Source organism: Strix aluco, chromosome 19 (assembly GCF_031877795.1).
Source record: "Strix aluco isolate bStrAlu1 chromosome 19, bStrAlu1.hap1, whole genome shotgun sequence".
NCBI lineage: Eukaryota > Metazoa > Chordata > Aves > Strigiformes > Strigidae > Strix > Strix aluco.
In genome coordinates, this window is record NC_133949.1 from 4,674,069 (window position 1) to 4,685,520 (window position 11,452).

At 67.8% G+C, this 11,452-nt stretch overlaps 1 protein-coding gene across 5 annotated transcripts; it reads left to right on the forward strand.

Annotated features, from left to right (window-relative positions):
• The first annotated feature begins 846 nt into the window (after window positions 1-846).
• On the forward strand, window positions 847-10,840 carry LIMK1 (LIM domain kinase 1). Of its 5 annotated transcripts, none has more exons than XM_074845225.1 (16): window positions 851-989; window positions 3,041-3,137; window positions 4,974-5,112; window positions 5,484-5,593; window positions 5,683-5,874; window positions 6,665-6,770; window positions 6,857-7,041; window positions 7,119-7,302; window positions 7,431-7,517; window positions 7,759-7,890; window positions 7,997-8,056; window positions 8,725-8,790; window positions 8,888-9,044; window positions 9,168-9,223; window positions 9,323-9,480; window positions 9,585-10,840. In XM_074845225.1, the coding sequence occupies exons 1-16, from the start codon at window positions 932-934 to the stop codon at window positions 9,736-9,738; spliced, it is 1,941 nt and encodes a 646-aa protein (XP_074701326.1). In that variant the 5' UTR covers window positions 851-931; the 3' UTR covers window positions 9,739-10,840. The 5 variants fall into 5 exon arrangements, with proteins under 5 accessions (XP_074701324.1, XP_074701326.1, XP_074701328.1 ...); XM_074845227.1 differs by having other exon boundaries at window positions 901-989; window positions 3,041-3,687; XM_074845223.1 differs by having other exon boundaries at window positions 847-989; window positions 9,168-9,480.
• The last annotated feature ends 612 nt before the right edge of the window (window positions 10,841-11,452 follow it).

An 11,452-nucleotide genomic window follows, 5' to 3' on the forward strand; every position in this document is an offset into this window, starting at 1 on the left:
CCCCACCCACCCCGTGGTGGTGGCAGTGACGGGTCCCCGGCCCAGCGGGGTGGCACTGCCCCGTGTCCTGTGCCGGGGGGACGTGCTGGGTCCTTGGTGTGGGGATGCCGTGTGCCCCCCGCTGCGTGGTCACAGCCCTGGGACACGGGGTAGGCGAGGGGACAGCCCGGACCCCCAGGGGGGTGGCCATGCCCTGTCCCACAGTGACAGCCCCAGGGGTGAGGGGGACATCCATGTTCTGTCCCACAGTGACAGCCTGGGGGAGGACTGGGATGCCCATGTTCCACGGTGACAACCCTGGGACCCAGGGGGGGGTCTGTGCCCTGTCCCATGGTGACAACTTGAGGGATGAGGGGGACATCCACGCCCCGGCCTGTGGGGACAGTCCAGGGACCCAGGGGGAGCTCCCTGCCCTGCCCTGTCCCATGGGGGGTGCAGGGAGATGTCCGCGCCCTGCCCTTGGTGACAGCGTGAGGACAGGGGGGGTGTCCGCGCCCTGCCCTTGGTGACAGCCCAGGAGCCGAGGGACAGATCCGGGGGGACGCGGGGGACATCCAAGCCCCCCCCCCACCCCGTGGTGACAGCCCAGGGGACGATGGGGCCGCCCGTGCCCCGCCCCCGCGGACACCCCGCGGCCCCGCCCCGGCCCTCGTGACCACGCCCCCCTCCCCCGTCCCGCACAAGGCCACGCCCCCTGGCTCTGCCCCCGCCCCCGCGCCCCCCATGCCCCGCCCATGGCCCCGCCCCGCCCCCGGCGGCCGCGCCGGCGCCGTGCTCGCGCCCGGCCGTCCCCGCCCGCCCGCCGGAGCCGCAGCGGCAGGGCCGGGGCCGGGGCCGGGGCCGGGGCCGGGGCGAGGGGGCGGGCGAACGAGGGAGGGAAGGAGGGAGAGGGCAGGGCCTGGCCTGGCACGGCGCCGGGCAGCGCGGCTGCATGAGGTTGATGCTGCTGTGCTGCACCTGGAGGGACGAGCCTATGGGAGAGGACGAAGGTGCGTGACTCCCCCCCCTCCCTCCCCCGGACCACCCCCCTCCCCGTCTGACTCAGCGCTTCCGCCGCCGCTGGGGCCCCGCGATACCCCCCCAGGCAGCCTGCAGCCCCTCCGCATCCCCCCTGTACCCGCGCATCCCCCCTTGCGCCCCTCATGCAGACTGCATCCTCCCCGCAGGCCCCCTGCACCCCTACATCCTCCTCTGCACCCCCCAATATGCCCTCCTGTATCCCACATCCAGCCAGCATCGCCCCCTGCACCCCTCATCCAGCCCACGTCACCCCCTGCATCCCCCCCATGCATCCTTCTTCCAGCCTGAATCCCCCCCGTACCCCCACATCCCCCCCCGCATTCCCCTTCCAGCCTGCACCCCCACATCCCACTTCTGCACCCCCCACACTCCCACACCTCCCCCTGCACACCCCATGTCCCCCTCCTGCACCCCATCCAGCCTGTACCCCAAATCCCCCTCCAGCCTGCATCCCTCCCTGCACCCCACAAACACCCTGCACCTCCCTCCCTGCACCCTAATATCCCCCCACACCCCCTATACCCGTCCTGCCTCCTTCCCTGCACCCCCACATCCCTAATGTGCCTCCCATCCACTCTGCACCCCCAGTACCTCTGCAGCCTCCCTGCATCCCTCACCTCCCCCCCTGCACCTCCACATTTCCCCCTGCACCCCCTCTGTGCACCCGCACCCCCTTCCATCCTGCAGTCACCCATCCAGCACCCACCCTGCACCCCTCTGTGCCCCTTATGCACCGTGCATCCCCCAGCACCCATCCTGCACCCTTGTGTCCCCCCACGCACCCTGAATCCCCCAGCACCCGTCCTGCACCCCTCTGTGCCCCCCTACGCACCCTGAATCCCCCAGCACCCATCCTGCACCCTTGTGTCCCCCCACGCACCCTGCATCCCCCAGCACCCATCCTGCACCCCTCTGTACCCCCCCCACCTTGCATCCCCCAGCACCCGTCCTGCACCCCTTTGTGTCCCCCCCATGCACCCTGCATCCCCCAGCACCCATCCTGCACCCCTCTGTGCTCCCCCATGTACTTTATGTCCCACTGGACATTCCTCCTTTACACCCCTTCCATCCTGCCCCCTTCATCCCCCCTGCATCCCCTCTGCACCCCCTGCCCCCATCATGCACCCCTTCACCCCCCCTGCACTTTGTGCACCCATCCTGCATCGCTGCGTCCCTCCCTGCACCCATCCTGCACCCTTACATTCCCCCTGCAGCCCCCTCCTGCACTCCCCTTCCAGCCTGCATCACCCTGTACCCCAAAATCTCCCCCTCCACCTCAAATCCAGCCGGCATCCCTCCCTGCACTCCTCCATCCCTCCCTGCACCCCTGCCCAGCCCACAGCCCTGCCTGCACCCCCCTGCATGCTCTGTCCCTTCACCCTCCCCATCATCCCTCCCGCACCCATCCTGCAGCTCAGCGTGTGCCCCCATCCCGCCCCTCCTGCCCCCCCAGCTGCAAGCGCCTGGCCCCCCTCTATCCCTCACATCTCTGTGTACCCCAAACATCCATCCTGCTGCTCAGCACCCTGCTGTGTCCCCATCCCCTCCACCCCCCCCCCACCATCACCCCTGTGCTGGCTGAAACCTGCAGCCCCTCCAGCACCTCCGTGGGACACCCCTGGGTCCCCAAAGCTACCCCCTTGCCCGCCCCCCCATGCACCCCAGCCTCCCTGTGTGTCCCCCTCACCCCTGTGGGCACCCAGCACCCCCCCGATGATGTGGGCAGACACGGTCACGGCAGTTTTCCCAGGGGACAGGGGCTCTGGAGGTGGCCTGGCACAATGCGGGCCCCGGCTGGCACCACTGCGCTGAGCCCCTGCCCTGTCCCCAACCCTGGGGACATCAACGCCACGACCTTGTCCCCGTTACGGGGTCGATGAGTGGGAGCTGGCAGGAGGGGGGGGTGTGGAATTCATCACCCGGGACAGAGGGACTTAATCCTGGGTGCTGCGGCGGGGGGGCTGGGGCTGGCTGGCAGGGTGACAGCCCTGTCCCCCTTGTGTCCCCCGCCTCCGTCCAGGGACCGACCTGCCGGTGTGTGCGAGCTGCGGGCAGGGCATCTACGATGGGCAGTACCTGCAGGCGCTGGGCGCTGACTGGCACGCCGACTGCTTCCGGTAGGAGCCCGCGGTCCGGCCGGGATGGCATCGGGGACACCGGGATGCTCCGCGGGGACAGCAGACCCCCCCTCCCCGTTCCAGCCGTGGCGTGGACACGTGCGAGGCCGTCGCATGCACCCGGATGCTCGCGGGAGCGTGGCTGCGTGTCCTGGTGCCCGTGGGCCGGTGCAGGCAGCGGGGTGCAGGCAGGGCTCACCCGGTGATGCTGAGCCTGGCAGAGGGCTCTGCTGCCTGTACCCCGCTGTCCCTTCCTGCCCAGTGACGGTGACGGGGCGCGCGGGGCTGATGTCACCCGGCTCCCTCCCTCCCTGTTTCCTCTTTCACTCGCGCCCTCCCCGGCCGCCCGAGCGGTGGGAGCCACCGAGGAGGAGGAGGAGGAGGAGGAAGATCGCAGGGCAGGGGGCTCAAGGGGTAGCCGGGACCTGGTGGGGGACCGGTGGGACTTGGGGTGCTGAGAGCGACGGGGGACCCGGGTGGTCCCCCCAGTCCCGTGGAGGATGCTGGCGGCGGTGCTGAGGAAGAGCCATGTCCTGAGCGCCGGAGCCAAGTGAGTGGGAGTGGGTCGGGCTGGACCCTGCACCCCCCGCACCCCGGGGTGCTCTGCCTGTGTCTGTCCGTGTCCCCCCGCCCCCCCGCGCTCGGCTCCCCACCCACCCTGGGCCGTCAGCCCCAACAAAACCACTGCAGGGGCCGCAGCTGGATCCGGGCCCCCCCCCACGGGAGACCGACTTCCGGCAGCCCTGCGCTCGCTGGTGCAAAAGCCTTCCTCCCCCTCCTCCTCCTCCTCCTCCTCCTCCTTCTCCTCCTCCTCCTCCTCCTCTTCTTCCTCCCTTTCATTTCCCCCCGCTCGCAGCCGTGGGCCCCAGCCCAGTCACGCGTGGGAGGAGGAGGGATGTGGCCGCCCCGTCGAGGCGCCGTGGGCAGGCAGGGGTTAAGTTAAGGGGGCGGGGCCGCCACCGACCCCCCCCCCCCTCTCCAACCCCGAGGGTGGCTTCGGGCTGCGCAATGGGGCGGCGGAGTCCTCGCGCGGTGACGTCATGGGGTGGGGAAATTCCGCGCCGTGACGTCACGCCTGGTTGGTGTTCCACCTGCGCGCGCCCACGGCGGGGCGGGGGGGGGGGAGACTGCGGCACCCCCCTGCAGCACCCCATTGCCCAGCACCTCCCTGCACCCCCAAAATTCACCTCCGTCCCCCCCTCCCCCTGCGCCCCCCCATCCCCCTGCATCCCCCTGCGCCCCCCCCTCCCCCTGTGCCCCCCTATCCCCCCCCATCCCCCTGCATCCCCCTGCGCCCCCCCATCCCCCTGCGCCCCCCCATCTCGCAGTCCTGGCGCAGCTCCCTGCACCCCTCACTGCAGGTGCCTCCCCCTGCACCCTGTTTGCAGCACCCAGGGTGTTGCACCCCCAAAGCTGGCACGGCCGTCACCAGGGTGGCACGTCCCTCTGTGTCTGGGACCGCGCTGGCGTGTCCCTCTGTCCGTCTGTGCCAGGGTGGTGTGTCTGTCACCCGGCCGGCGCATCCCTCTGGGTGTCCATGACCAGGCTGGCACGGCCGTGGCACCTCCCTCCCCATGCCTGTCCCTGCCACGTGTCCCCTGCCCTCTCCTCCACCCCGATGTCCCCACGCGTCCCCACGCCGCCAGCCTGTGCTGGCACCCCCGGAGCCACTTGCTGCCACCCTGGGGATGGTGACACGTGGATGTGGTGGCCCTGCAGCAGGGTAGGAAACAGGGGAAGCAGCTTGCCCAGAGTTGAGGGGTGGCTGGGCACTGGCCGCACCCTGGGGTGACGGTGGGGACGCGGTGACAAGCGGGTCCCCGTCCCCTGCTGCAGGTGCTGTGAGTGTGGGGCCTCCCTGTCCCACCAGTACTATGAGAAGGATGGGCGTCTCTACTGCAAGAAGGATTACTGGGCGCGTTTCGGGGAGCTCTGCCACGGCTGCTCCGAGCAGATCACCAAGGGGCTGGTCATGGTGAGTGCAGGGCGGGGGGGGGGGTGGTCCCGGGGGCTGAACTCCCTGGAAAGGGGGTGAGGTGGGGAGGGGGTCTCCCCAGCACAGGCTGAGCTCTGGGGGGGGGTGGCAGGGGGGTCCTCTGCATTTCAGGGGGAGCCTGGGTGGGGTGTTGCCCCTGTGTTGGGGCTGGAGGATGCCAGGGGGAGGCTCAGGGTGGTGGGGAGATGTCCCTGCAGCCATCCCCAGCCCGGTGGCATGACCTTCCCCCCCCCGACGCCATGGCTCAGCCTGCCCTTCCTTTGGCTCTGGTGCACCCATGGGTGCTCCCAGCGCCCACGCCCGGTGCCCCGGACGCCTGGATCCCCAGGGCTGATGGCATCTGCCTGCAGGTGGCTGGGGAGCAGAAATACCACCCCGAGTGCTTCAGCTGCCTCAACTGCCACACGTTCATCGGGGACGGGGACACCTACGCGCTGGTGGAGCGCTCCAAGCTCTACTGGTACGTCCCAGCCGGGGTGGGGGACACACACACACACATATGTGTCCCCTGGCACCCCCCCACCCACCTGCCTCCTCTCGGCCCCACAGCGGGCACTGCTACTACCAGATGGTGGTGACGCCGGTCATCGAGCAGATCCTGCCGGATTCACCGGCTTCCCGCATCCCTCACACCGTCACGCTCGTCTCCATCCCCGCCTGCTCCGACGGCAAACGCGGCTTCTCCGTCTCCATCGACCAGGGCTGCGGCACCGAGCACCCCTGCACCGTCCGTGTCCGAGAGTGCGTCTGTGTCCCCTCTCCCCGGGGCTGGGGGCATCCCACACCCCTTTCTGCTGGTGGGATCCACCCCACAGAGACTTTTTGGGGTGGGAGGGTGAGAGATTGGGCCTGGGTGTCCCCATTGGCAAGGGGTGGCCAGTGGGGACCGTGGTGGCATGTCAGTGGGGATTGTCCCTGGCCATCGGGGTGGCTTGGGGGTGACATGCTGGTGTTGCCCCATCTGCCAGGGTGGGCTGTGGGTACCGGGCTGGCGTGTCCCCATCTGCATGGGATGGCTCATGGGTACTGTGCCAGCATGTCCCCATCCAGGAGTGACTCGTGGGCAACGTGCCTGCGTGTCCCCATCGAGCAGGGTAACTCCTGTGACTGCGTGTCCCCTTCCCAGAGGGGTGACTTGTGGGTACCATGACAGCATGTCCCCATCAGGCAAGGGTGTCCCCATCCAACAGGCGTGACTCGTGGGCAGCTTGCCTGCCTGTCCCCAGCTAGCGGGGGACACCCGTGGGCAGCTCCTCTGTGTGTCCCCAGCTGGTAGGGTGACCCGTGGGCAGGGTGCGTGCCCCTGTCTAGCAGGGGTGGCTCGTGGGCAGCTCGCCTACACGTCCCCATCTCATGGGGGGTGACTCGTGGGTACCGTGACGGCATGTCCCCATCTCAGGGGTGACGCGTGGGTGATGTGACAGCCTGTCCCCATTGGCTGGGGCTGGCTCGTGGGCGGTGCCCCAGCACATCCCCACCCGTGGTGGTGCCAGGGCTGGGGTGCTGACCCCGCTGCCTGCCGGCCCTGCAGGGTGGATCCAGACTGCATCAGCCCCGACATGAAGAACTCCATCCACGTGGGTGATCGCATCCTGGAGATCAACGGCACCCCCATCGGCCACGTCCCCCTGGATGAGGTATGCTCCCCCTGGACTAACCCCGAGCCAGCCCCCCTCCTTGGGTTGCCCCCCAAACCACCCCTACCATCATTTTCTGCCCCCAGATCGACCTGCTGATCCAGGAGACCAGCCGCCTGCTCCAGCTGACCATCGAGCACGACCCCCACGAGCCCCTTGCCCGCGAGTCAGGGCTTGCCTGCAGCCCCCTGCCTGCCCCGTGCAGCCCCCTGCGCTCCCCAGCCCCCCCGCCCTGCGGGGAGCCCGGCACGATGCGTCAGCGGACTGTCACGTAAGGCCACCAGCTCGCCTGCCTCTCCCATCGGGGTCCCTCCTTGGGCTTGACCCCTCTGTCCGTCTGTCCCGCAGGAGGAGCTGCAGCACGGACAAGTCTCCGGGCTCCGGCTCGGTGGGCTCACCCGCATCCCAGCGCAAGGACATCGGTCGCTCCGAGTCGTTACGCGTCGTCTCCCGCGCCCATCGCATCTTCCGCCCCTCCGACCTGATCCACGGCGAGGTGCTGGGCAAGGGCTGCTTCGGCCAGGCCATCAAGGTGGGGCTGCGAGTCACAGGTGTCAAGAGCGTGAGGGTCTCAGCGCCCTGGGATGGAGGGGGGTGTTGTCTTCCCTGGGGTGGGGTGGTAGCGGGGAGCTGGTGGCTCAGTCCCTGTGCTCCTGCCAGGTGACTCATCGGGAGACGGGCGAGGTGATGGTCATGAAGGAGCTGATCCGCTTCGACGAGGAGACGCAGAGGACCTTCCTCAAAGAGGTGAGTGTCCCCTTTCTTTAATCCCCCTGGTTTGGGGCAGGGAAAAACAAGGGGTGGGGCTGTCCAATCCTGTCCCCCAGCCTGACACGGGATGCTGGGCACGACACCTGGACTGGGGGGTGGCCAGGCACCGCGGGGTGCAGGCAGCCCTGCCTGTTCAATGGAGAGTACGTGAGCAGCAGGTCTGTCCGGGTGGGTGCTGAGTGCCTGGGGGTGTCACAGGCACGGGGGGGTCCTGCAGGTGAAGGTGATGCGCTGCCTGGAGCACCCCAACGTGCTGAAGTTCATCGGGGTGCTGTACAAGGAGAAGAGGCTCAACTTCATCACGGAGTACATCAAGGGGGGCACCTTGAGGGGCCTCATCAAGAGCATGGTGAGCATTGGGGGGCAGGTCGGCCCCTCACCACCACCCAGCCCTGGTGGGGCAGGGGCACCCCTCTCTTTTCTCTTCTCTGGCGAATCCCCCCTCCTGCCCTCAGGACAGCCACTACCCCTGGAGCCAGCGGGTCAGCTTCGCCAAGGACATCGCCGCTGGCATGGTGGGTGCCACCAGGGGATGGACGGGTGGGATGGGTTGGATGGACAGGGAAGGGATCTTACCCCTGTACTCAGTGCTGGAGAGACTGCCCCTCGATGAGTGGGTTCAGTTTTGGGCCCCTCACTCCAAAAAGGCCATTGAATGACTCGAGCGTGTCCAGAGAAGGGCAACGGAGCTGGTGCAGGGTCTGGAGCACAGGTCTGATGGGGAGCGGCTGAGGGAACTGGGGGGGTTTAGTCTGGAGAAGAGGAGGCTGAGGGGAGACCTCATGGCCCTCTGCAACTCCCTGAAAGGAGGGTGCAGAGAGGGGGGATGAGTCTCTTGAGCCAAGGACCCAGCGCCAGGACAAGAGGGAATGGCCTCAAGCTGCGCCAGGGCAGGGTCAGACTGGCTCTTAGGAAGGATTTCTTTGCAGAAGGGGTTGTTGGGCGTTGGAATGGGCTGCCCAGGGCAGGGGGGGAGTCCCCATCCCTGGAGGGGTTGAAGAGTCGGGTTGACCCAGCGCTGAGGGATCTGGTGGAGTTGGGAACAGTCAGGGTGAGGTTCATGGTTGAACTGGAGGAGCTTCAAGGGCTTTTCCAGGCTTGATGATTCTGTCATTCTGGGTGCTGGTGGGTGGGGGACCGTGGGGTGGGGGTGCCCCCTGTGCTCAGCCTGTCCTTCCCCCAGGCCTACCTCCACTCCATGAACATCATCCACCGTGACCTCAACTCTCACAACTGCCTCGTGCGGGAGGTGAGTCCCGCCTCAGTGGTGTCCTCCCCCAGCCTGGGTGGGGGTCCCAGCCCCCTGTGTGGTTCCCCCCATGCCTCACACCTCTCTATCCACCCAGAACAAGAGCGTGGTGGTGGCCGATTTTGGGCTGGCGCGGCTGATGGTGGATGAGAAGAACCAACCTGAACATCTCAAGAACCTGAAGAAACCAGACCGCAAGAAGCGGTACACGGTGGTGGGGAACCCATACTGGATGGCCCCAGAGATGATCAATGGTGAGCCTGGCCGTGGTGCTGGGAGGGGGGATGTGGCCAGTCAGGGCTCTGTCCCCAAGCAGTGGACACTTGGTGGGGCAGGGACAGAATGTGTGGCATGGCCTGACCCATCTCTCCCCACAGGGAGGAGCTATGATGAGAAGGTGGACATCTTCTCCTTTGGCATTGTCCTGTGCGAGGCAAGTACCGTTGGGGTCCTCATTGTGTTTGGGGTCCCCTCTTGGGGTTGGGGTCCTCCCTTGGGGCTGAGCCCGCTCATCCCTCCCACTCTCCCCCAGATCATCGGCCGGGTGAGCGCCGACCCCGACTACCTGCCCCGCACCACCGACTTCGGCCTCAACGTCAGGGGCTTCCTGGACCGCTACTGCCCCCCCACCTGCCCCCCCAGCTTCTTCCCCATCGCCGTCTGCTGCTGCGACCTGGACCCTGAGAAGCGGTGAGTGGTTGGGACACCCCCCCTCCTTCCCCAGGGGGCTGGTGGTGGTGGGGGGAATGACATGGGGCCAGCGGAGCTGCTATGTGTCCCCCCTTCTCGCTCAGGCCGTCCTTCAGCAAGCTGGAGCAGTGGCTGGAAACCCTCCGCATGCACCTGGAGATCCACCTGCCGCTGAGCTCCCAACTGGAGCAGCTGGACCGAGCCTTCGGGGAGACGCACCGGCGGGCTGAGGGCGGGCTGCCCGCGCCCCCCCGATAGACCCCCCCATCCCACCTCACCCCTTCTGAAGCCGCGGGAGAAGGAGCTGCACCCGCCGCCAGCATCTTCTCCAGCTGCCACCACCCCCGGGGCTGGATCCCTGGGGCTCCCCGGATGAGTCCCCCCACCCCGTCTCCTCTGCACGGGCTGCCCACGCTGCTGCCCGCACCGCTGCCCGCACTGTCCCTGGGAGCTGGCTCTCCCTGGGGCTGCACGGCCCCTGTGAATCCCCCCCCCTACGCCGTAGCTCTTACCCCCAGGACAAGCCCAGCCAGCCGCACTGCGGGGACAGTCCCCGTGTCCCCATGTCCCCCCGTCCCCCCCCCACCCCGGCTCGCTTCGCCTTTGCACGCCCGGGGCTGCGCGGCCGCTGCACCTGCACGAGCCCCGTGGGCTCCCCCGTACAGAGCCGCGGCCTCGCGGTGGTGCCTTGGCTTTCCGTGAACTTGCACTGCGACACAGGAGGGACACCCCGGTTCCTTTTGGGGGGTGGGGGGGGTACACTGCCCCCGCCCCCCCTGGGGGAGCGCGAGTCCCGGGGCAGCCTCGTAGCAACACCCTTGTCCTCAGCTGGACCCTCTCACGCTGCTTCTACCGGCACCCTGGGCTCAGGGGGCTGCCGGCACCCCTGGCCGTGAGAAGGGTCCATGGAGGGGAGGGGTGACACCCCCATGGCGTGGGGACAGGCACATAGTGGTCCCTGCCACCCCCACGTCCCTGCTGCCCGTGCCCTGTGACCACACATCCCTGGGGACGATGACGGGTGGTCCAGGGGGATGCGGGGATGCGGCTCGTCTTGGTCCCCTTGACTAGGGGTGGTTGGGGGGGGTTTGCGCCACGCGGTGCTTTTCATGCTCTTTATTCAGGTTCATTTTTCTGTAAGATATTTAAAGAGAAGAGTTTGTATTATTTTTTCATACAACGTAGCGTTTGCCATTTGTCACTGCCTCGGTTCTGCTTTCCCGAAGGGATGAAACTGTGAAGCCTCTCCGCGCACTTTTGCCCGGGAAGTCCAAGGCGATGTCCTCTCTGGAGGTGGGAAGGGAGCTCAAACTGTGATGTACCCCGAGCCGTGAGTCAATAAATCCTTCCCTGCTCGCTGCCCGGCCTGCTTGGGAATCGCTCGCCTCCCCTGGGGGGGCTGGGAGCTCTTGGGGAAACTGAGGCAGGAGGGGACGGTCCCTCCGCTCGGGGTGGTGCGGTGGTACCGGCCTTGGAGGCATCCTCTGGCTCGGTCACCCCCGCGGTGGCAGCGCTGTGGCCCACTTGGTGCTGTTCCCACCCCATCGTGGGTCCCCCCACCCCAGCCCTGGGGCTGATGCGCTTCTCTGTCTGCGCTGCCTGGCCAGGCCCCCCGCAAGCCCCGTGGCCCCTCCCTTGCCTGGTCGTGCCCGCTGTCACCACACACGATGACAGAGCCCACGGTGGGGACAGGCGGGTTACGGAGCTGCAGAACTCTGTGCGCCGTGGAGCAGCTTTGCCTTCAGTGTCAAACCAACGCCAGGGACCAGCGAGGTGGCCTGTGCCTCACACTGTGGTGGCCCATGGCCGTCCCATGATGTCCTGTCCTCGTCACCTTCCTAACCCAAATTAAGGTCCCCAAGGTGGGGGATCTCCATCCTCGGGGGGAGTTTGAGCCTTGGCTGGAAAAGACCTGGACCCCAAGGAGCTCATGGGGGGGGTGATGGGCAAGGGACCAGGGGACGTCCCTGAG